Source organism: Haemaphysalis longicornis, unplaced genomic scaffold, assembly GCF_048455015.1.
Source record: "Haemaphysalis longicornis isolate Haplotype H1 unplaced genomic scaffold, Haemaphysalis longicornis Haplotype H1 scaffold_1, whole genome shotgun sequence".
Lineage (NCBI taxonomy): Eukaryota > Metazoa > Arthropoda > Arachnida > Ixodida > Ixodidae > Haemaphysalis > Haemaphysalis longicornis.
In genome coordinates, this window is record NW_027526203.1 from 449,999,194 (window position 1) to 450,020,736 (window position 21,543).

At 47.8% G+C, this 21,543-nt stretch overlaps 1 protein-coding gene across 2 annotated transcripts in view; it reads left to right on the forward strand.

Annotated features, from left to right (window-relative positions):
• The window catches only part of LOC144155990 (TNF receptor-associated factor 2-like), a 32,265-nt gene that overhangs the window by 6,396 nt on the left and 4,326 nt on the right, over nt 1–21,543 (forward strand). For both annotated transcript variants that reach the window (XM_077687743.1, XM_077687742.1), the window contains 4 exons: nt 11,775–11,846; nt 11,920–12,117; nt 16,986–17,219; nt 19,645–19,695. In XM_077687743.1, coding sequence (XP_077543869.1) covers nt 11,775–11,846; nt 11,920–12,117; nt 16,986–17,219; nt 19,645–19,695 — 555 coding nt within the window. The remainder of the gene's footprint in view (nt 1–11,774; nt 11,847–11,919; nt 12,118–16,985; nt 17,220–19,644; nt 19,696–21,543) is intronic.

The window sequence follows — 21,543 nt, forward strand, 5'->3', positions numbered from 1 at the left end:
AGTCGGCCGCCTCCATTCACGCGCGTCTCCGCCGTACTGCAGCGCTGGCATCGAGGAACCCGGCCTGTAGCAGTGGAACGCGGTAAATTCAAATCGCCTTGCGCAAACCTTTAGTGTGTTTACCTTGGAATGAGCGCGACAGAACAGGAACAGCATGAGAGGTGAGCGGCAAAGCAAAGGGGGGCATTTCCTTAGCAAATGTCTACAAAGACTATCGTCTTTTGACGACATTTGCAACGAAAGGAGCAGATACGCGGCCAATTTTTTGTGCTTGCTTTTCCTCCCGCACGTGCCGGCGGTGCGCTTTTTTTTTTTTTTTTTTTTGGTTACTATCGTAAGAACCAACCCAACGAGCGTTCCGAACTGAATGAAGTCGGGTACGGCCGGTTAATTACAAATGTTTTGCCCCAAATGTACTTGCAGTTTTCTTTGCGCTAAACAACGAGAAGATGTATGACAAGCGCCAGCGGTTCACGAGTTTCGAACGGTTATGACTATTTAAACCGCTTGGTTTTCGAAATCCTCTGCAAATGCCCTACGACGATACGCCGGGCTCTACTTGGGTCCGTTATTCCGCTGCGCCGCCTAATTCCGGCAGTCGCTTGACATCTCACATTACAGCGAGCTATGACGACAAGTCGAGCCTCTAAAGTGTTCTGTACTTAAGAGCAAACGAGGCAGACCACAAGGTTATATGAAAAGGCAAGACGTCGGCCCGAAACATTGCTGCTCACAACTTAGGCAAGGGTATATGGAATAAAGAAAGAAAGAAGGAGGAGAATTTGCGCTCGGAAGTTGTGTAAGATTTGTGGAATGTATGCAACGCAGACCAGTCACTATAGCATATGTGGCGTAAACGAATCGGACCATTTCAGCGGTTCGGGCGGCTGGGCAATCCCGCGCCGCTTCCTATTTTGTGCATTCTTCCAGCGCTTTCTTCTTTCTCCTTTCCGCTGTTCCTTGATATTTCGTTAATTTTCATTCGCAATTATACATTATGTCTTCTTTTTTTCACTGTTGTCGCGTGTATACCCATGGTGGAAGGTGCCAACCTGTAGATCATACCCTTGGCTCCGTGGCATACCCTTAGTTTAATGGAGCCTCATTGACCTCTACAGCGATAAAGCGGATGTGCTCGCTTGACGATCAACCTTCAGTTCAGTGCAGTTCGTTCCAAGGGATGGAACACACCCGTGGCTTTTTACCCACGTCATGGGCTATCTCAGGGCGTGTGATATCAACTTCTTTGTGTGACATAAACCTCGTAGATACCCGCTACTTAATTTGTTATTTTTCTGATTTAGTGTATTTTTCCTGTTATTAGTGTCGCGTCTCGCGCATCGCAATCGTAGTAATGTGCCAATACCGTCTCGCTCGAAGTTCCGCTCACCAAAACTCATCACCATCGCCATCAATGCCAGCAACACGAGCATCGGCAGCATCGCACGAGCTCCCTCTCGTTCCGTTGCGAACGCGATCTCTTGCAACGCCAGCCTAATGCGGAACATGGACGTGAAGGGGACCAAGGGGCAACCAGAAGGGATACCTGTGGTGGCCGCCAGGAAATGGAAGGCAGAGCTCGTTCCGGCTGACGCGGGACCAGTGGCACTGACGCCCATCAACCAGTGCTTTCTTCGACCGGCTCCGACAAGGCAGATCAAGGGACGGTGGAATCGCAACTACCGCGGCCACGTCGACCATCACTGGCCGGCTTCGTGGCCCCTGGGAACCGAGTGCGACGAACGCAGCCTGCAAGCCCGCCCTACCAACGTCTCCGGCAAATGTCGTGAAGGGCTGTTCAAGGGACAGTGGAATCGCAACTGCCGCGGCCACGTCGACCATCACTGGCCGGCTTCGTGGCCCCTGGGAACCGAGTGCGACGAACGCAGCCTGCAAGCCCGCCCTACCAACGTCTCCGGCAAATGTCGTGAAAGGCTGTTCAAGGGACAGTGGAGTCGCAACTGCCGCGGCCACGTCGACCATCACTGGCCGGCTTCGTGGCCCCTGGGAACCGAGTGCGACGAACGCAGCCTGCAAGCCCGCCCTACCAACGTCTCCGGCAAATGTCGTGAAGGGCTGTTCAAGGGACAGTGGAATCGCAACTGCCGCGGCCACGTCGACCATCACTGGCCGGCTTCGTGGCCCCTGGAAACCGAGTGCGACGAACGCAGCCTGCAAGCCCGCCCTACCAACGTCTCCGGCAAATGTCGTGCAGCGATCGATCTCGACTACAGCGCTCCAGACGTTGGACGTATTCGCCGCCCGCAGATGAAGAACGCCACGACGCTCCCGGGAGAGCGGCAACATCGTCGTCGGCCACTGCCGGTCTATCTGGAGCCGTTCGGTGGAGAGCCAGCCTCCAGGTCCTCGTGACGACCAGTTGGATGAACAATGTCGTGCGTGGTGGCAATTTGATTTCGGGGCACGCTCTTCAGAGTCAACTGTGCGATGTGCATGTTTGACGCTGTTAAAGCAAACCGCATCCCCCGCTTTCTTAATCGTGTATACTTTGGCTATTTACTTATTTGTTTGTGATAAAGTTACATTTTTATTGCGAAAAGTTTCGTTTTCAGTTACTCTTGCTGTCTGTGGGCTTTCACTCAGTGAACGAACATTGTAATCTACAGGCAGACGAGTGTTGAGATGGGAACGTTTAAGTTGAGCGCCGGCAGCTGTTTCCGGCTGCGCAAGAAAAAAAAAAGTTACACGGATGTTTAATTCCGTGAATGGGGGTTAGGCGCAAGGGCGTCGAGCGCATTATCAATGCGAAAAGTTTTCTCATCATTTTCTCACCATTTTCTCATCGTGTTCGTCGAATGGGATTCTGCCTTCGCCTTCCCACAGCAGCATGGTAAACATGGGTGACATAGTTATTGAGGGAAGCGGCATTCAATTACTTCTCGAACGCTTAGATTCCAGCAAAGCCGGAGGGCCGGACGGATTGACGAGCGGTTTTCTCAAATTGTGTGCACCGTTTATTCCACCCTTCCTTAAGGTACTCTACTCGAAATCATTGAGCACGGGAAGCCTACCGCACGAATGGAAGGTGGCACGCGTTGTGCCTGTGTACAAATCAGGTCCTCGGGAACTGGTCAACAATTATAGGCCAATATCTCTAACAAGTATAGTCTGTAAAATATTGGAGCATGTCTTGTGCAGCAACATAATGAAACACATAACCAATCAAAACCTTCTTAATCCAAAACAGCACGGTTTCAGGCAGGGGCTTTCCTGTACAACCCAGTTAACGGAATTCGTTCATGAAGTTTGTAGTGTACTCGATGATCACTCCTGTGTTTACTCGGTATTCGTAGATTTCAGGAAAGCGTTTGACCTTGTAGATCACAGATTGCTTTTATGTAAACAACGTTGGTTTAATATTAATGAACAGGTTATTAAGTGGATTCAGGAATACTTATCCTTACGTTCTCAGTATGTGGTGGTAAATGGCGCAGAATCGGGTACGGTACGTGTAACATCTGGTGTTCCTCAGGGCTCAGTGCTGGGTCCTTTGCTCTTTTTAATATTCATAAATGACCTTCCCGACACCATCGCTTCTTCCGTCAGATTATTTGCTGATGACCTTATAATATATAGGGAAATTACAAGCGCTGCTGATACCGCTATCTTACAAAACGATCTAGCTGAAATAGAAAACTGGTGCTGTAAATCACAAATGCAAATCAACGTACAAAAAACTGTTCACATGCGTTTCACAAAAAAACGTATGCCATCAACAGTTTATACTCTATCTGGTTCTCCGTTGCAGACGGTTTCAGAATATAAGTACTTAGGGATATTCCTCACACCATCCATGTGTTGGCAAAGGCACGTTGATTTCATTAGAGCAAAGGCATGCAAGGTGTTGCGATTCTTACGGCGTAACACGAAGCTGTTTCCTCAGCAAGCCCGCGATGTTCTCTACGAGAGCTACGTGAGACCAATTTTAGAGTATGGATGCACTGTATGGGGCCCTAGCACGAGTACCGATCGCGAAAAACTTGAGAGAGTTCAGAACATTGCTGCAAAGTACGTTATCGGTAACTATGACAGAAACCTTAGCATTTCTGCTACAAAAGAAACATTAAAATGGGAGCCTTTAGGAAAAAGACGGCAAAGTTTGCGCTTGAAGTTCTTTCACAATATATTTTATGGCCACACTGGACTAGACCACAATCAGTACATTTTTCAGCCGCATTATATATCCAGACGAACAGACCATGAACTCAAGGTTAGAGAATATAGTTGCAGAACTAATCTTTTAAAAAATACTTTTTTCCCCAAAACAGTTTCAGAGTGGAATCGACTGCCTGCTGCCACAGTTAGCATATTAGACAACGAAGCTTTTGCAGCCGCCCTTTGAAATCTCGTTGTACATGGTTCTATTATATTTGTGCAGTGTTGGATACCTAGGAATTTATGTTGGTCCATACATTAACACTGACATGCGCGACTTTTGCTTCGTAGTGCTCTTGAATGTATACCGGTGTTTGTTGTAGTGTACGGTGTATTGTTGTAGTGTACGGTTTAGTGTACGGTGTACGGTGTATTCTTCATTACGGTACTTACAATGCATTGTTATTGCAGACTACCACATTGTTAAAACTGTGTTGTAAACCCCCCCCCCCCCCTCACCGCTGTAATGCCTGAAAGGCGCTGTGGGTACAAGAGTAAATAAATAAATAAAATCTCAGATGGTGGGAAGCGCTGACTACGAAATTACACCCGGAAAGCAGCATCCATTCCTGCTGGTAAAGTGTTGTGTTAACCTGTGTGTGCAACACCTTGGTAGGTTTCAGAGTATTCATACAGGGTTCAGAGTACGGGCACAGATTTCTCGGGGTCTACCCTACCATACTGATTTGACTGTGATTGATTGATTGATTGATTGATTGATTGATTGATTGATTGATTGATTGATTGATTGATTGATTGATTGATTGATTTGTACACGGCCCAGAAGTATCCGTAGTCACGGCATACATTCCTTTTTATAGACCATTGCGTAATACATGGAGTTCCGTGTTTTGTGATGCATCCTAAAACTAAATCCGAAAAACGCACTCCGAAAAAAATTTCACTATCCGGATGATGGCAAAAAATGACGGTCAAAGTTCCGACTTCAGGATGTCGATAGCTTATAGGGACCGCTGGCCGTTCCCACTTGCGGAACGGCAAGCGATCCCTAACAGGAACTGCTTGCCTCTCTTTTAAAGGGGGCCTTCAAGATAAAATGCACCTTTGTTCAGTTTGAAAGAACTGGTCATTGAATGGTCACTCAGCCCATTCTATCCATGAAAGAGAGTTTTTCTCTGAAAAAATGCATGAAATATCGAGAGTCTTTCAAATTTCGATATACATTGTCGTATTATAGGCAGGAATGACGCAACAGAGGCTACCAGTGCAAAAACATAGTTATGAGCGTTTTAACATCCCGCAAGCATTTAACATACCGCAATTATTTGATCAATCGTATCTAGAGGCCCAGTCATATGTTTCATGGATGCTTTCGTCTGCGTGAGGTATTGCATGGCTTGGTGTTGCATGGCTAAGATGACTAGGCATGGCTTGCATGGCTAGGATGACTAGGCGCATAGAAAAGCGCACGGCGCGCCGAGTTATGCACTGGGCATGGAAGCACCTCACAGTGACCCCTGGTAACGCTCTGAAAGCTGATATTGAGCGGCGCTCGACTGGGGCCCACCACAGCAACAAAACAAGTGCGGCTTACCAGGAAGTGCGCCCGACTCTCACTGCCGCCCCTAACTGTAGCCACTGCGCATTATCACGACCCGCAAGCCAGACCATGCAAGTGCGAAAGGTACTTCGTTTACTGTAATGCTTCAAAAGCCTGGCAATATTGATAGTTCACATTACGTTTTGAGAAAATGTGCCCAGTGATCAATTTTCGTGTGCAGTTATTCTTATCCCATTATTTTTGCACTTTTTTTAAGTTAAGCGCTTCGGTCCCAAGCAACCTGTTCTATAGACGAACAAAAATAACGCTTTCCTTAATGTTTTTCACACCACCAGTCCCATCTCTACGGCATTTCAATACTGAGCAGATAAATCGCGATCTTATCTCATCCGCAGGGGGCACCTTGTCCCTTGTGCCAACATTTACTCGCTTTTGAACTTGCAAGCAAGCACTTTACTTATATAGTCCCTTCCTGTGTTTTATGGCCCTTTACTTCTCGAACATAGTATGCCGTGTGCAGTCTTATACAAATGAAATGCGAACACGAAAAAAGGAACCAGAACACACAAAATTGAAAAATACTCTTCGTTCCGAGGCCCCCGTAATGGCACGCTACTGTTGTATTTAGACAGCTACATTTAACAACTGTAGACGTTGTTGTAACTAAACCACGCGACATTTTGACTTGCATGGAATGAAGTCGCGCTATTTGTGTGTTTTGGTTCATATGTTCGTGTTCGCGTGCCATTTGTCCATGACTGCATGTTCATGCTTGTGCTATTCCACCCCTACGCAAAGCTTAGGAATACGTTATCCATGTGTTCGCTGATTGCTCTAAGCTCATTGCACCATGTAAGACACGACAAATTTCTCTGAGCTGGTACTAACGACCAAAACATTAGGCCTGACAATACCTGCGTGTGAGCGGTCGAATTTGATTCCATGTTCAACCACGCTTTCCTAGAAATTATGCGAACCCAAATTTCAAGCAAGTCATGCCTTGCATTTTACGCTGCGAGATGTACTATGTAAAGCAAGCGGCGTCGAGCTTTGTGCGTGCCTTAGATGCTGCAAAAATAGTACGCAGTACATTCCACTTAGTGGTGCCGTTAAAACCCAGCTGCACCCCGTCTAAAGGTGGTTAACCTATACTATAATCCCCGAAGCACTAACATTTTTTTATACGTTGCTGCATTCAGTTCGGAGGCAACTTCAAAGCCGACGAGCATGAGATGGCCACGGCGTAGCGGTGGCGTTAGCAAGAAAAAAAAAAAAAAAAAAAAACTCCAGCGCTGTCGTCAAGCGCTGCCCTGCATGCAAAAAAAAAAAAAAAAAAAAAATTCCAGCGCTAATGCTAAAGTTAAAAAGACATCCTGCTTGGGAGAGGTCACAGTGGCCGCCGCGCTATCTCCAGAAGTCATTATGGATAATTGGAGACATGGCTACGAGTACGCCAATCCTTCTCGAGACGACTTGCAGATCCCACCACCGCTGCCTCGAGTCGATGACGAAGAGCTGGTGGAAGTCTACAACGCTGAGGATGACTTTGCATCCACCACTCGCCGCGAAGAAGCCGACGACCTTTTCGATGCATATGACGACGATTACTAGCACCGGAACTACGCAAATAAACAACGATACTGAAACCTAACTATGTGTCCGGCAAAGCTCACCTATGTACAGCTTCGCCATTCAAGTCTTGCGCGTGGGTGCAAGCTTCCCTGGATTTTTTCGAAGGCTTGCTGCCAGTGCTAGGCAAACCAAGGGCAGTTCCTGCAGCGGGTCTGCAGTGGCATTATTGACCGAGCAACGCGAGCACTCCGAATCATCTAAACTACCGTATGTTCTGGATCAAAAATGAAGTATCGTGGCCGACCCAATCTGAATCCAATGGATCATAGAGTGCCATTATGATGTGGAAAGGGTGGGAAATGGGCGGGCGCTTCACAGTAGCTGGACCGTCATTTTCATTGTGAGGATTCGCTTGTACCTGTACTAAAGTTATAGTAATGGAGGGTCTCAGTTCAAGCGTAAATGCTTGAAGACACTCCTACTCACCACCTAGGCAAGGGTATAGGGAATAAAAAAAACAAAGAAAATGGAGAAATTTCCCTCGAAAGTTTTGTATAGGATTCGTGGAATGTATGCAACGCCAAGTCCATATAGCACATGGGGCGTAAACGAATCGGATGATTTCCTGCGGTTCGTGCGGCCGGGCAATCACGCGCCGCCTCCTATTTTGCGCATTCTTCCAGACCTTTCTTCTTTCTCCCTCCCGCTGTTCCTTGATAGTTCGTTTTCATTTACTATTCTATGTCAAGTCTTTTTTTTTTCACTGTTGCCGCGTGGCACCTTCCACCTTACCCACGGGAGAAGGTGCCAACCTGTAGCACATACCCTTGGCTCCGTGGCATACCCTTAGTGCAACGGAGCCTCATTGACCTCTACCGCAGATGTGCTCGCTTGACGACCACCTCCATTTCAGTCCAGTTCCATCCAAGGGATGGAACACAGCCGTGGTTTTTTTGACCCGCGTCATGGGCTATCTTAGGGCGTGTGATATCAACCTCTTTGTGTCACATAAATTCCGTAGATACCCGCTACTTTATTCGTTATTTTTTTATAGTGTATTTTTTCTGTTCTTAGTGTCGCGTCTAGCTGGCACATCGCAGTTATAGTAAAGTACCAATACCGTCTCGCTCGAGGTTCCGCTCAGCAAAACTCATCACCATCGCCATCAATGCCAGCAACACGAGCATCGGCAGCATCGCACGAGCTCCCTCTCGTTCCGTTGCGAACGCGATCTCTTGCAACGTCAGCCTTATGCGGAACATGGACGGGAAGGGGGCCAAATGCCCATCAGAAGGGATCCCTGTGGAGGCCGCCAGGAAATGGAAGGCAGAGCTCGTTCCGGCTAACGCGGGACCCGTGGCCCTGACGCCCGTCAACCGGCGCTCTTTTCAACTGCTTCCGCCAGGGCTGATCAAGGGACGGTGGAATCGTAACTACCGCGGCCACGTCGACCATCACTGGCCGGCTTCGTGGCCCCTGGGAACCGAGAGCGACGAACGCAGCCTGCAAGCCCGCCCTACCAACGTCGCCGGGAAATGCCGTGCAGCGATCGATTTCGAGTCCGCCGCTCCAGACGCTGGACGTATTCACCGCCCGCAGATGAAGAACGCCACGACGCTACCGGGAGAGCGGCAACACCGTCGTCAGCCACTGCCGGTCTATCTGGAGCCGTTCGGTGGAGAGCCAGCCTCCCGGTCCTCGTGACGACCAGTTGGCTGAAAAATGTCGTGCGTGGTGGCAATTTGATATCGGGGCACGCTCTTCAGAGCCAACTGTTCGTTGTGCATTTTTGACGCTGGTAAAACAAGCCGCATCCCCCGTTTTCGTAGTCGTGTAGACTTTGGCTACCTATTTATTTTCTTGTGATAAATTTACATTTTGATGGCGAAAAGTTTCGTTTTTGGTTACTCTTGCTGTCTGTGGGCTTTCACTCAGTGAACAAACACTGTAATCTACAGGCAGACGAGTGCTGAGATGCCTTAGTGCCGGCAGTGTTTCCAGCTTCGCAAGAAAAAAAAAGTTAGTGATGTTTATTTCGTGAACGTGGGTTAGGGGCAAGGACGTCGAGCATATTATCAATGCTTTAGTCAGACGGTTCGAAGCGCTGACCACGAAATTACACGAAGAAAGCAGCATCCGTTCCTGGTGATAAAGTGTTGTGTTAATCTGTGTATGCAACACTTTGGTAGGTTTCAGAGTATGCATACAGGATTCAGAGTACGGGCACGGATTTCTTGTGGTCGACCCTCCAATAGTGATTTGACTGATTGATTGATTGATTGATTGATTGATTGATTTTTAATTGATTGATTGGTTGATTGATTGATTGAGTGAGTGATTGATTGATTGATTGATTGATTGATTGATTTATTAGTACATACATTTTTGCATAAACCATAAACCCGCGTCGTATTTTAACGATTTATGCGAGCGGATTATGGCTGGCCCGATATTATTTCGTGTAAGTTCGTCGCATATTGCAACCAATAGCTCTGCGAAGTGTGCCAATCCTAGCCACCAATTCAGGTGCAGTTGCTAAAAGCAAAGCATTAGTTTTATTTGGCAAGTCGAGATCTCAAGATGTGAGAGTTTTAGATGTGAGTCATTTGATTTTTTCTGTGTCTGATTGGTTTTTATTTGTGCGACGGGCAATTGAATGCAGTTTTTATTTTTTTGCTCTGCTCCTCCCGTGTCTGGCTGAGAAAAGCAGTGCCTAACGCGGGTTCGATTCCCGGCCGCGGCGGTCGCTTTTCTGATGGAGGCGAGAAGCAAAAACGCCCGTGTGTATGAAATTTCGGCGCCCGTGAAAAATACCTAGGTGGTCAAAATTAATCCGGAGCAATCCACTACGGTGCACCTCATTGCCTGCGTTGCGTCAGCACGTCAAACCCTACAATCAATCAAACAAGCCTGTATGTGAAATTGTGTGGGTATATATATAGTTGAAGAGCAGCATTCGTTGGGTATACATTTGCCAGCAGTTCGGCCTAAAGTCATGCTTTGAGGACTTAGGATGTCAACCGGTACCCGGAGCTTGAAGTACGTTGAGTACACTGACTGAATTTAACTGTGGGTACCGGTTCAAAGCATGATTCAAGGCATGGTTCAAGGCCTCAAAGCACGACTTTAGGCTAAAGGTTAGGCCAGTTGTTAGGAATTCGTTTAAGTTGAGCCTTACGACGTGCAGCAATGCCACACTTATTGCATGTCGAGTCGCGCGGGTTCCATCGACGACGCTGGACCTCAAAGTTTGACGTTAGGCCTAACACGAAAACAAAGGATGTCAGACGTTATTTTTGATTACGATGTCCCCAAGTGGGTATGCATATTATACGGAATTTTTGGTTGCCAGCAACATTCCCATGAAGCTCGAAATTAGGTCTGAGAATATGATGACAAGTTCTGGAAGAACTGCCCAAAGTCCGATTGAATTATTCGCCAGCTATGGCCACTGTTTTCTGTTATGTGTAGTAAACAAGCCCAGACCGCGTACCAAATTGTAGAAAAATAATAACCGAAACACATGACTCGTACCAACGCTAACGCCTGTGTAGAAGGGGCGTTAATCGCATGAGGGAACACCGAAATGCATGCATCAATGGACTGTAGTGATAACTAATACCTGTAATTTCCACCTGATATCATCATTGCCGCGTTAAATGACCTGGAAGGCGTACGCCAGGACATCTATTTCGTGTTTTCCGCCCCATTAACGATGAAAATTTCTCGTGTTTTACTCAGTGTACGATCGGCTTTTTTCAAGGTAACCAACGGGAGTCGTACGCAACGGAGGAGGAAATTATTGTCTCGGTTGTTGCTGTTGGTCATGAGTTATTAACTGTAAACCTAGTTAACTGATATTAATTATGAGCTCAATTAATTGCATAGTTATCTTCTTGTCTGAGACACACCAGAAAGATACGAGCGAGATCATTAAACCTTAGCGGAACGACTCGTTTTTCACATCTGGCGTGGATTAAAGAATAACAAAAAAAAAATGCTGTGTACGGTTTTCCCACCTCCGAAACTCTGATTTGAGGTGAACCAAAAGTTGTCAAAGTAACCAGCCACCTGTGCAGCAATGCGTTACGTAACTCTCGCCCACCCACCTCAGATCGCGGGCAAGGTTGCCATCGCAACCAACCGCATGGTTATGGATTTGGCACAAGAAGATCAGCGCAAGCCTCCTGTAAACTACTCACGCTGTAAAAAATCAAATCTTTAAGATATCAGCAAGCTTTATTTGGAAACAAGTTCTCGTCGTTTCGCACTGATTCGCACATGGACCTCCCAATGTATGTTTCACACAATTTGACCACTATACCCTGTTTGGACCTGAAGTGGTGTCTGGGCTTTCTGTTTGCCCTATACAGTCGAGAACCGTCCATCATGATGGCTTCAAGTTTGCGCTGAGGGCACCATTTCTTGTTTCCTTCCTTTATTCTGTTTGGAGACATTTTGGCTCCAACACAGCGGTGAAGCGCGCAGTCTTTGATACTTGCAGGGCACACAAGGGGACCTCGAGTGCCACGAAACGTTGGAGAGCCACATGAACTTCATTCTGACCTACACAGAGGTAGGTTTACTGCGAGTAGATTGGCTTGCACGCAATAGCCTTTTGTGTTAAAAAAGATCGCAACACGTTTCAGAAAGCCAATGGATCCATGGAAACTCTGCGTCAAGCTCTGTCCGAAAGTATGCAGCAAAATTTGGAGCTGCAGAGTAGCTTGAACGCCATCAAAGAACAGATGACAGCGATGCGCAGGGAACAGCAAAGTCTTCAGGAGCAAGTCGGCATGCTCGCAGCCCGTGTAGAAGTCGGTCAGCAGCAATACGAGACGATGGCGGTAAGTGAGGGAGTGAGTGACCAACAGTTATTTGTTTATAGATGAGGAGGCAGGGAAGGGAAGTCTTGAAAAGAGTCCCCCCCCCCCCCCCCCCCTCGGTCGTTCTTCCCTGGCGGCGGCGTAGGCCATCCGGACCAGACGGATCTGCTCTCCCGGGTCCGAGCTGTGCAGCACGGTCTCCCATTGCTCAGAGATTCTTGTTTATCGGTAATTTCTGATCTTTATTCCTGTGATTTCTGTATCCCTTGTTGGGGCAAGCCCAGACCATATGTTGCAGGTACGCCCTGTTTCCGCGCTGTTTACGTGCGCTGGAGTATAGCGCCGGGTATGGGTTGGGGAAGATATTTGTTTGGATAAGGCACCAGGCCACTGCCTGCCATCTGGACAGAGTTTTTTCGGTTGCAGGGTATTTAGCCTTCACAGCCTGTAGTGATTTAAGACATCTCGGTAGGTGAACAGCCTGTTCCTGCCCGACCGACGGAGCGAGAGTGCGTCGACGGTGTTGGTGATGTTGTCCCGGTCGGTGAAGCCTCGAGCCGAGTCATGCGCCATAATTCTCGTTCCCCGGGAGGCCACAGTGAGCTGGCGCCCATATCATTTGGATTCCCCGGACTCTATCTCCTTGGAAACCGGCCCGTAGAATTCTGAGTCCCTCAGACGATATGCGTCCCCTCGAGTAATTAAGAATTGCCGGCTTCGAGTCACTTACTACGAATTTGGTTCGGGAGGACGAGATAATTGTGAGTGCAATGGCCGTCTCTTCCACAACCCCTGGTGATGCTGTGGAGACCGTGCCAGATGTGATTTAATGTCCCTGTCGGTCAACTACCGAAATGGCCATAGAGCCGCGACGGCTATAGTCTGCGGCGTCCACGTAAACCACGTCTTCGAGGTTTGCGATCCTTTTGTGTATTGCTTTTGCCATGGCTTGTCTGCGTTCCCTATTGTGTTCAGGGGGCATGTATTGGCAATGGTGGGATGTGTATATGTCCCCTGATACTGGCGGGAATGTCATGTTTCTCGCCGAGTCTTCCTTGGTAGTTAATGTGTAGTGTTTGGAGGATGTGTCTGCCAGTCCGGATCTTGGTTAGCTTTTCCAGCTGCGCTATCCTCCATGAGGAGAACTTCTTGCTGGGCTAGTTGGTGAATAGATGCCATGATTTGAAGCGCAACAAAAACACAGGTACGAAGAACAGAGTAGACGAGACAGGCGCTGTCTCGTCTACTCTGTTTTTCGTCCGTGTGTTTTTGTTGCGCTTCAAATCATGGCAGCTATCCTCTATGCTTCTACCAGCTCGTCGAGCGTGTTGTGCAGCGCTAGTGCTTCAAAGCGCTCGTTGGAGGTCGTAATTGGTATGCCAGTCGCCTGCTTGTAAACTCTTTTTATTAAAGCGTTGATTTTCTCGCGCTCGTCCACCTTGACGTTGAGGAAGAGAGCGACGTACATTACTCGGCTCAGCACGAATGCCTGCACAAGCATAATCCTTCATTCCGTAGTGCCGGTTGGCTATGCGCGAAATGAGGCGGCTTGTGTGATACTCACTTTTTTCGAGTGCCCGGATTGTCTCAATGTTGTGGCCGTTCTCCTGAATTTGCAGGCCCAATACCCTGATACATTTTCCTAAAGGGATGGGTCGGACACCACTAGTGTATGAAGGAATGAAGGAATTTATTGTTAAAACGGAAATTAAAGACCACCAGCAGGCGTAGTTTGTCTCACCTAAGGGTGGACATCGGAACGCCTGCTGTCGTGGGGGTGTGGGGAATAAGGAACACAGGTAGACAGGAAAGGGAGGGGAGAGAGAAGGGGCGGATACATATATACAAATATACAAGATGTGTAAAGCTGAATTCGTGGTTTTTCGGCGGGTGCTTCTTTTTTTCGTCCTTTCCGCGTCGGCCGATAGAGCTGTACCTCCGATTTTTATAGGGAGCTATAGCCTTTCTGTTTGACATACTTTTCCACTGAATTTATAGCTTCCTCCAGTATATTCTGCAAGTGACCGTCACTGCCGCCAGCCACCCAGATGGAAACGTCGTCAGCGTGCAGGCTGTGATGTAGACCTTGTATTTCCTCTAAGATTTTCGGTAGGGCAATTATAGAGACGTTGACGAGGAAAGCCTAGAGGACTGAGCCTTGCGGCGTGCCTCTGCCCCCCAGCTCCAACTCTCCAGGATTCAACCCCCCCCCCCCCCCTTACTGTCAAGGTGGGCATCCTGTCAGATAAAAAAAGCTGCGATGTAGTCGTACGTCCTTTGACCTACTTCTAATTTTTTTTAATGTTCTAGAACTGCATTGTGTTTTACATTATCGATTGTCCTTGTGAGGTCGAGCCCTACAATGGCCCTGGTGTAGTGGAGTGAATTCTTCTCCAATCTATAATTTGATGTTTCAGCCTCAGCATTACGTCCTGAGTCGAGAGCCTGGGCCGAAAACCTTTCATAGTATGGGCGAAGAGTCTCTTCTTCGCTGTTTAAGACTACGTGCTCCATTAACTTCCCCGCACACGAAGCGAGATGGGCCCGCGCAGGTTCTCTAGGTGGAGTGTTTTGGTTGGTTTCGGGATCATGACCACCTTAGCGATCTTCCATTGTATGGGGAAAGATGTACATAATTACTGGATCTCGGTTAGTTAAGTAAACGGCCGAGGGAAATACATGACACAACTTTCTGCACTAATTCTTTTCTGCGACCCTTAAGCGTACGGTACACCCCTTGCCCAGCTGCAGTTTTAGACTGCGTTTTGTATGGCCGAGGAGGAAAAGTATAATGAGAAGTAAAATCGACCTGGTTGGTGAGCGAGTCCCTAGTCCAGGACTTCGTCGCCGCAACCCGCCGTCTTCGCCCTTGCAGTGAGCCAAGGCTGCTTAGTCGGGTTCGAGATGGCATGTCCGGTCTCCAAATGTGCGTGTGTACGGTTGGGGACTGGATAAAGGTCTAGGTTCGATCGGCATTCCCAGATAATATGGTATAGAGTGCAGCTGGGTGTCGTAGTGCCTACACAGGGGCTCGTATATTGTGGGGCACGAGGCGTGTACCTGCGTGGGATGTGGAAAATGTTTTCATTTGCAGTTGTCGGAAGGTGACTTCTTGTTATTTTGTTAATTAGACGGCCGGCGGCGGGAAGGTACGTCGTGTGAGCAAGTACCGTCGGATGATGTTGAATGTAATGATTGCGTGTCTGTCCCTTCTGGCCATCATTCTTTTGCGGTGGCGTGGGGGGCGGGGGGAGGGGGGTGCAAGTTGCCTGGCGAGCGCATGAGCCGCTTGATTGCGGAAAGTGTTGAGTGGACAGGTATCCAGATGATTTTGATTGGTCTCTTCAGGGTGTTTTGGTCAAGATTGTGACTACTGTCTATGTTTGACACACCGCTTGCGACTCTGTAATTACGGTCTTGGATTAGTTCTGGAACACGGCTAGTGCGGGCACCGCGTCTTGCGCTTCGAGGATGGTATGTGTATATAGAACGACGAAGGATGACCCACGTGACGAGTGCAGAGTGGACTGCGACCACCGCTGTTCTGGCGCTTGCGCGCACGCAGACCGCAGCGGGCTGATACTGAAAACACATCGCATATATGAGCACTACAAAAAAACCTTCTCGTAATATCCTGAAAACTGTTTTGTTTTATTCCCTTCCGCGTTGTTTTTACCTGACCCGCCCGCTTTTCACTGAATTGGTGTTAGTACTGGCAGCGGATAAACAACCGCGAAAGACCCCCATGGTGGCATAAAACCTTCACAAGCACGAAAGTGTGATTTCTTGGCAGCAGACTCGGACGGCTTAACGTGCTACCTCTCAATATCAGAAAATCTGCACTAAAAAATAATAAGAAATACCGCAGGCCTTCTTTGCCACAATGCTCCTGAACGCCCTCACGCTGTGTCCAAAGAGGCTAACCCGATGAAGGGAGGCCCGACCCATGAACTGACTCAAAAACGTGATGTCGCCATGACTTTGCTGATTACGAAACGTTAATCCAGTGTTGATTGATTGTGGGGTTTAACGCGCCGACGCAACGCAGGCGATGAGGCGCGCCGTAGTGGAGGGCTCCGGATTAATTTTGACCACCTGGGGATCTTTATCGTGCGCCGAAATCTCGTACACACGGGCGTTTTTGCTTTTCGCCTCCATCAGAAAAGCGGCCGCCGCGGCCGGGAATCGAACCCGCGACCTCGTGCTCAGCAGCGCAACGCCTTAGCCACTGAGCCACCGCGGCGGGTGTTAATCCAGTGTTACCCGATGCTAGGACCCGTTGTTTTTCGCTGATTGCAATGATTGGTCATTCCAGCGAATTGCGGTGAAGCAGACCCAGGGGTGTTTTCAAGAGTACTTTTCGTATACGCGAACAGACAAAATGAAACCCGTCCTCCCTCGTAGGCGGGTCAAGGTTGTGCTATTTTTATATCAGGCCATGCATTAATGTGTCAATAACTGCTGTCTGGTCGCCGGTATATTCCCCGTTCAGTCACAGTGCGTGCAAATATCACGTATGCGTAGTCACGATGGGTGAATAACGCATGCCCGAGGGTACGGCAGCCAGGTCCTATTCAACAGGCTAAATATGAGAACTATAGCAAAACTGTGACAGCGATAGGCTAAGCATATAGTGACGAAAACAACTTGCCACGAAATAAATTATTTCATTGGGCAAGCCCTTTGAGGGAACCAACACACGAGGGATTAAAAGTTCATTATCAGCATTTCCAAAGCGCCGAAGCTGTCGCAGATGAAGAAATCGCACGGAGTGCGAGATGTCAGGGTGTCATTAGTGTACAAAAAAATGAACACGCCGTGAGCGCAGTCTTCTGATTCTGACCTCATCAACGAGCTGGGAGTAAGCACGATCTTGTTGACTCCGGCAGGAAGGCGTGGATGCAAGGCTGGACGAGCTGTTGGCGCGCTCGTGGTCGCAAGGCAAGTTCGTGTGGTACATCAAGCCGTTCAGCGTCCTACGCAGGCAGCAGGAGAGCGGCGAGATCGATCGAGTTGTGAGCGCCCCCTTCTACACGGGCGTGCCCGGCTACAAGCTGCGGCTCATGGCCGACCTCAACGGTTACGGCGAGGGCCGCGGAAGCCACCTCTCGCTTTTTCTCCAGGTAACCCACTGGCCATGATGCTCCGTCTTTGTGGCCCCTAAGCACTGATTACCAGTAGTAGTGGAGCTACCGGGATTCCTAATTGCGGGCTTAGTGCGCTTAGTCAAGTTGACATAGCACAAAACTCAGTAATAGTTTTCATAGCCAGGACTTCTCGAACACAATTAAAGCGCTGTGTATGCATGTGCACGGGCGCCTCACCACGCTCATCCCTAAGCTGAAGAAGGGCGCAAGAAACGGGATCTCTTTTTTTTTATTAGAAATAGACTTTTAATATGACATACTCTATTTTTCACGAGTTCGAATTAATTGCGGTTTTCTCGTATCGTGCAATGCAAAATATACAGATGTTGGCAAGACTAAGCGAACACCGAAATAAAGTAATTCTAATCATTTCGAAATTCCAAGAGATACGTGGAATCGTTCCTACAAAAATGGGGCAGAATTAACACCAAAACATTTTGTAAACAACGTCTTTGTAAGATGTTACAGAGAGAACAAGCAAGGAGATAAATAATTCAATTATTTTTGCCAACCTTGATAGAAATGTCATGATTGAAAATCAGCGCGGAAAAAACAAAGCACAAAAAAGGAACGAGAAGTAGACAGGGCAGCGCTGCCCTCACAACTAGTTTATTTGGAAGAAAACACTAATAATATACATACATCAATCTCCCACGTGACGGCAAATTATTGCAACGAATGAACAGAAACAAAAACCGCAATCACTCATCGATCTGCACAAGTGTAATCTATTGCTTTACGCGGTCATGCTAGGGTGTACTCAGATAAGCGTATTCACGGTCATGCAGCATTACTGGTGGCATACTTATACATCGGTCGGCAGGTCGTCTTATTTGAAAGGCCTCGATTATTTTCCTTGTCGTTTTATCTCTGTGTTTCGACAACACAGTGGTCTCTTCAAAAACCGGCACACAGCCATGTGAGCTGCAGTGTTTGGCCAGCTGACTGTGCGGATTCCCTTTTAATGATCGCTGGTGCTCTGACAACTCGCCTAACTCGCCCACCTCACAGTCCTCTTGATAGAAATATACTTACCTGCGGTGTGAAGCCCAAGACATTGGCCGTTCCAACGCTGCAGAAACTATAGTTTCTGCAGCGTTGGAACGGCTGTGGAAACTATAGTTTCCACAGTTAGGTATACCTAACTGTGGCGATAATGTGGCAGAATGTACGGTACCTACATGCACATTGAGTGCCCCACAACAAGACCTATTTATATTGCTTCTTTTTAAAAATATTGTATAGTGAAGATGGTAAAGTGAAGCACATGCATAGAAGTTGCGTCATTCACTCGGCGCAAGCCAGGTTGCTATTAACATGCGTCGCTTTATCTGTATCTATAAATGCCGTGTTTGAAATTTTCCTTTTCTCTTTGGGTAATACTCCTTTTCATTCGTTGTTACGGACATGGCGTATCTTCATTCATTGGCAAAACTTGACTGGTGGACAATCAATAACCCGCTCACCTCAGGTCGAAGCCAGAGGTGACCACACACGTTGTACCCTAAGATCCAGTAGCTATCTGTCGATATGCGGAGTTTCTTTGTCCATTATTTATAGAGACCTCTGCAGTGTTCTGTCTTTTTTTGGCTGCTGTCTGCATTTGCTCGCGTGACAAAGGAGCCGAAGTGTGGTCAAACTGTACAAATAGATTGCTTCTGCCGCCCTCTCACACGGTAGTTATGAAATGAACTGAAAGTGCGCGAAACAGTTGCCTTCTGTCCTCACTAAGATTAGGAGTGGAATGAAGAGCGACCTTATGACCTCCGTGCTCAGTCCGGATGGAGACACGCACAGGTAAAGTATTGCACAAGTAGCCGGATGATGTCCGCAGCATTAACAATCGGGCGTACCCGATGTATAAACTTCAGCCTGCACCCTTTAAAATTTCAACGTCCTTATTCACCGCAACGAACCACAGTGTCCTATAGCGGCTGTAAATGGGTAGAAGTGCAACAACCCGCATACAATTTTGACTAAAGAAATGCGGTCCACGCTGTGGCATTACGTGAGGTAGTGCAACAGAATGTTTTGGATTACGAGGGGCCAAACCGCAAATCAGCTTTTTTCGAGCCAAATTCTACAATCAGAGCTCAGTCGCTGATTTCGCTCCCATATACATTTATCTGCAGCCTGCAAATTCTTATACTGTCGTGTAACGGTAATTTTCTTTTGTGAATGCGTTGTCATTCGCATTCGGAAAATGAGATTAGGGATTTCCCACAGCGGGTCACAGGGTTCAGCGATCCGGAAACCTTGACGTTTCCAAAATCCAGCTTGCTGAGTAGATTCTGTAGCCAAGGTGTGAGCAACGTCGGTAAGATCTCGTCTCCTCGTCTGACGCCCTTGAAGTGTTCTTCGAATGCAAATATTTAAAGTTGGCGTATTGCTCCGTTCGCAGGTGATGCAGGGGAAATTCGACTGTGTACTCGACTGGCCATGCAAACACGAGGTAAATGTGATAATTGTTTTCACTTAAGCTGCCGCTGCCGCAATCTGTACACGTCCCGCTCGTCTTCACTGCCAGCGTCAAGTTCTTTCGCCGAGGCCCACAGGATGCATACGCATCGCGTGTCGCACTTGCTCTGAAAACATTATTGAGCTTGTCTGTTGTGAAATATTTTTTATATGTTGCCCACGGCACCTGTCAGCACAGTCAAAGAGAACTCTGAACTTCACGTATTATAGGCATTAGATTGGTTAATTTACACAATAATCAGCGGTGATTGGACTGGTAAGACTTTCGCACGCATTTCTGCCTTCGATGTCAGACGACAGCGCAGACGAACAGCAGCTTGGCGGTCTGCATTCGAAGTCTATAATGGAGCGATGGACACGTGGCAGTACAGACCATATTTTTACAGCGAAGCTGTATATGTCTAATCCACCCATTTCTCACACGCGTGTGCGAACTCTCGAGGACTTGCGTTCACTGAAGTGTACGAAAGAAATCGTAAAAAAAAATAAGAGCAAGTCTTGGGGCCTCCATACTTTGATATGTCTTATATTGCCCTGAAAAAATGCCGACCCAGCAGTTCAATACTGCTTAGGGGTGAAGCCGACATTAACAAAATCGGTTGTAAGTTTGATCTGTGTAAGCTGGCTTTCCCACATCATGTGTTGCTCAGTGAAGCATAGCCATCTACGGACGGAGTACAGTAGTAGTTGTGGTTCGAGGGAAGGAAAAGGAAGTATGGTTGCAGCTCCACTTTGTACTCCTCTCCACCACCACCGCCCCTTTCCCGAGTCGTGTATACCAGAGTTTCACACTAATATATACTAGAGGGAAATCTGGCGCCACTGTCTAGGGGAGCCGTGCTTCGGCGAGCGTTCCGTCATGTACCGGGCAGGCACGTTCCACTTGTCCTTGACATGGCTCAAGAACAGGTTCGAAAGTTGGCTCTGGCTGCAAAAAAGCAATAATATTACTGCAGAAGGCTCATCAAATTTGTTTTGTTATTATAAAATTTAAGCTCCAGAGAGATTAATTTGTCAGGGATTATGTAGAAGCTTCAGGTACGATGAACAAGAAACAATTGTTACCCTTTTTTGCTGATTTTGGCTTTGAGACAAAAAAGAAGCCATATGGCTAGCTAAGCCAAGTAGGCGAGGAACGTCGCCAGCGGCAATGGCGCCAACCACGGCGGCCCGCGACTGCATCGACAGATTTCCCTCTAGTATATATAAGTATGAAACTCTATGGTGTATACTCCTCGCACGCACGACGTTTATCCCCCCCCCCCCCCTCGTCATTTTTATGCGTGCATATGGGGTTCGGGGCGTGCACACGCAGCAGGCTTTACGCTCTGACCGCTTACATACCCGTACTACTGGGGGAGATTTCAACGTGGACGTCTCACGCCGCGGTCCGACCTGACTGCGGACCTCCGTGGTCGAGCGGTAGGCATCTTACAGACAGTAAGAGGCCTACGACACGAGAGGGAAACGGATATCCCCATGCTTCTGCCCTAGAGTAAAACTGTAGTGCGTTCAGCTAATTAGTAAGGGAGTACGCTCAATCGCAAAGCACAAACAAACGTGTTTTTGTTTCGTGCACTGACGTTTGTACTGCGCCCAGCTGCAGTAGTCATTCTTTTTCACAGAATGGAAGCGAATTGGTTTTTAGTGCGTAAGCATTCTTTCACGGTTATCCCCAGCGAAAAAGTGTTGTGACGCCTTGTATTTGCGGAATAAGTGCATAATTTGCCAAGTCAACACAGCTGACCGCTATAATAATGCAGATTCAGATTCAGAATCGACAAGAAATAATCGAAAAATAAGAAACCTAAAAATACGTGGC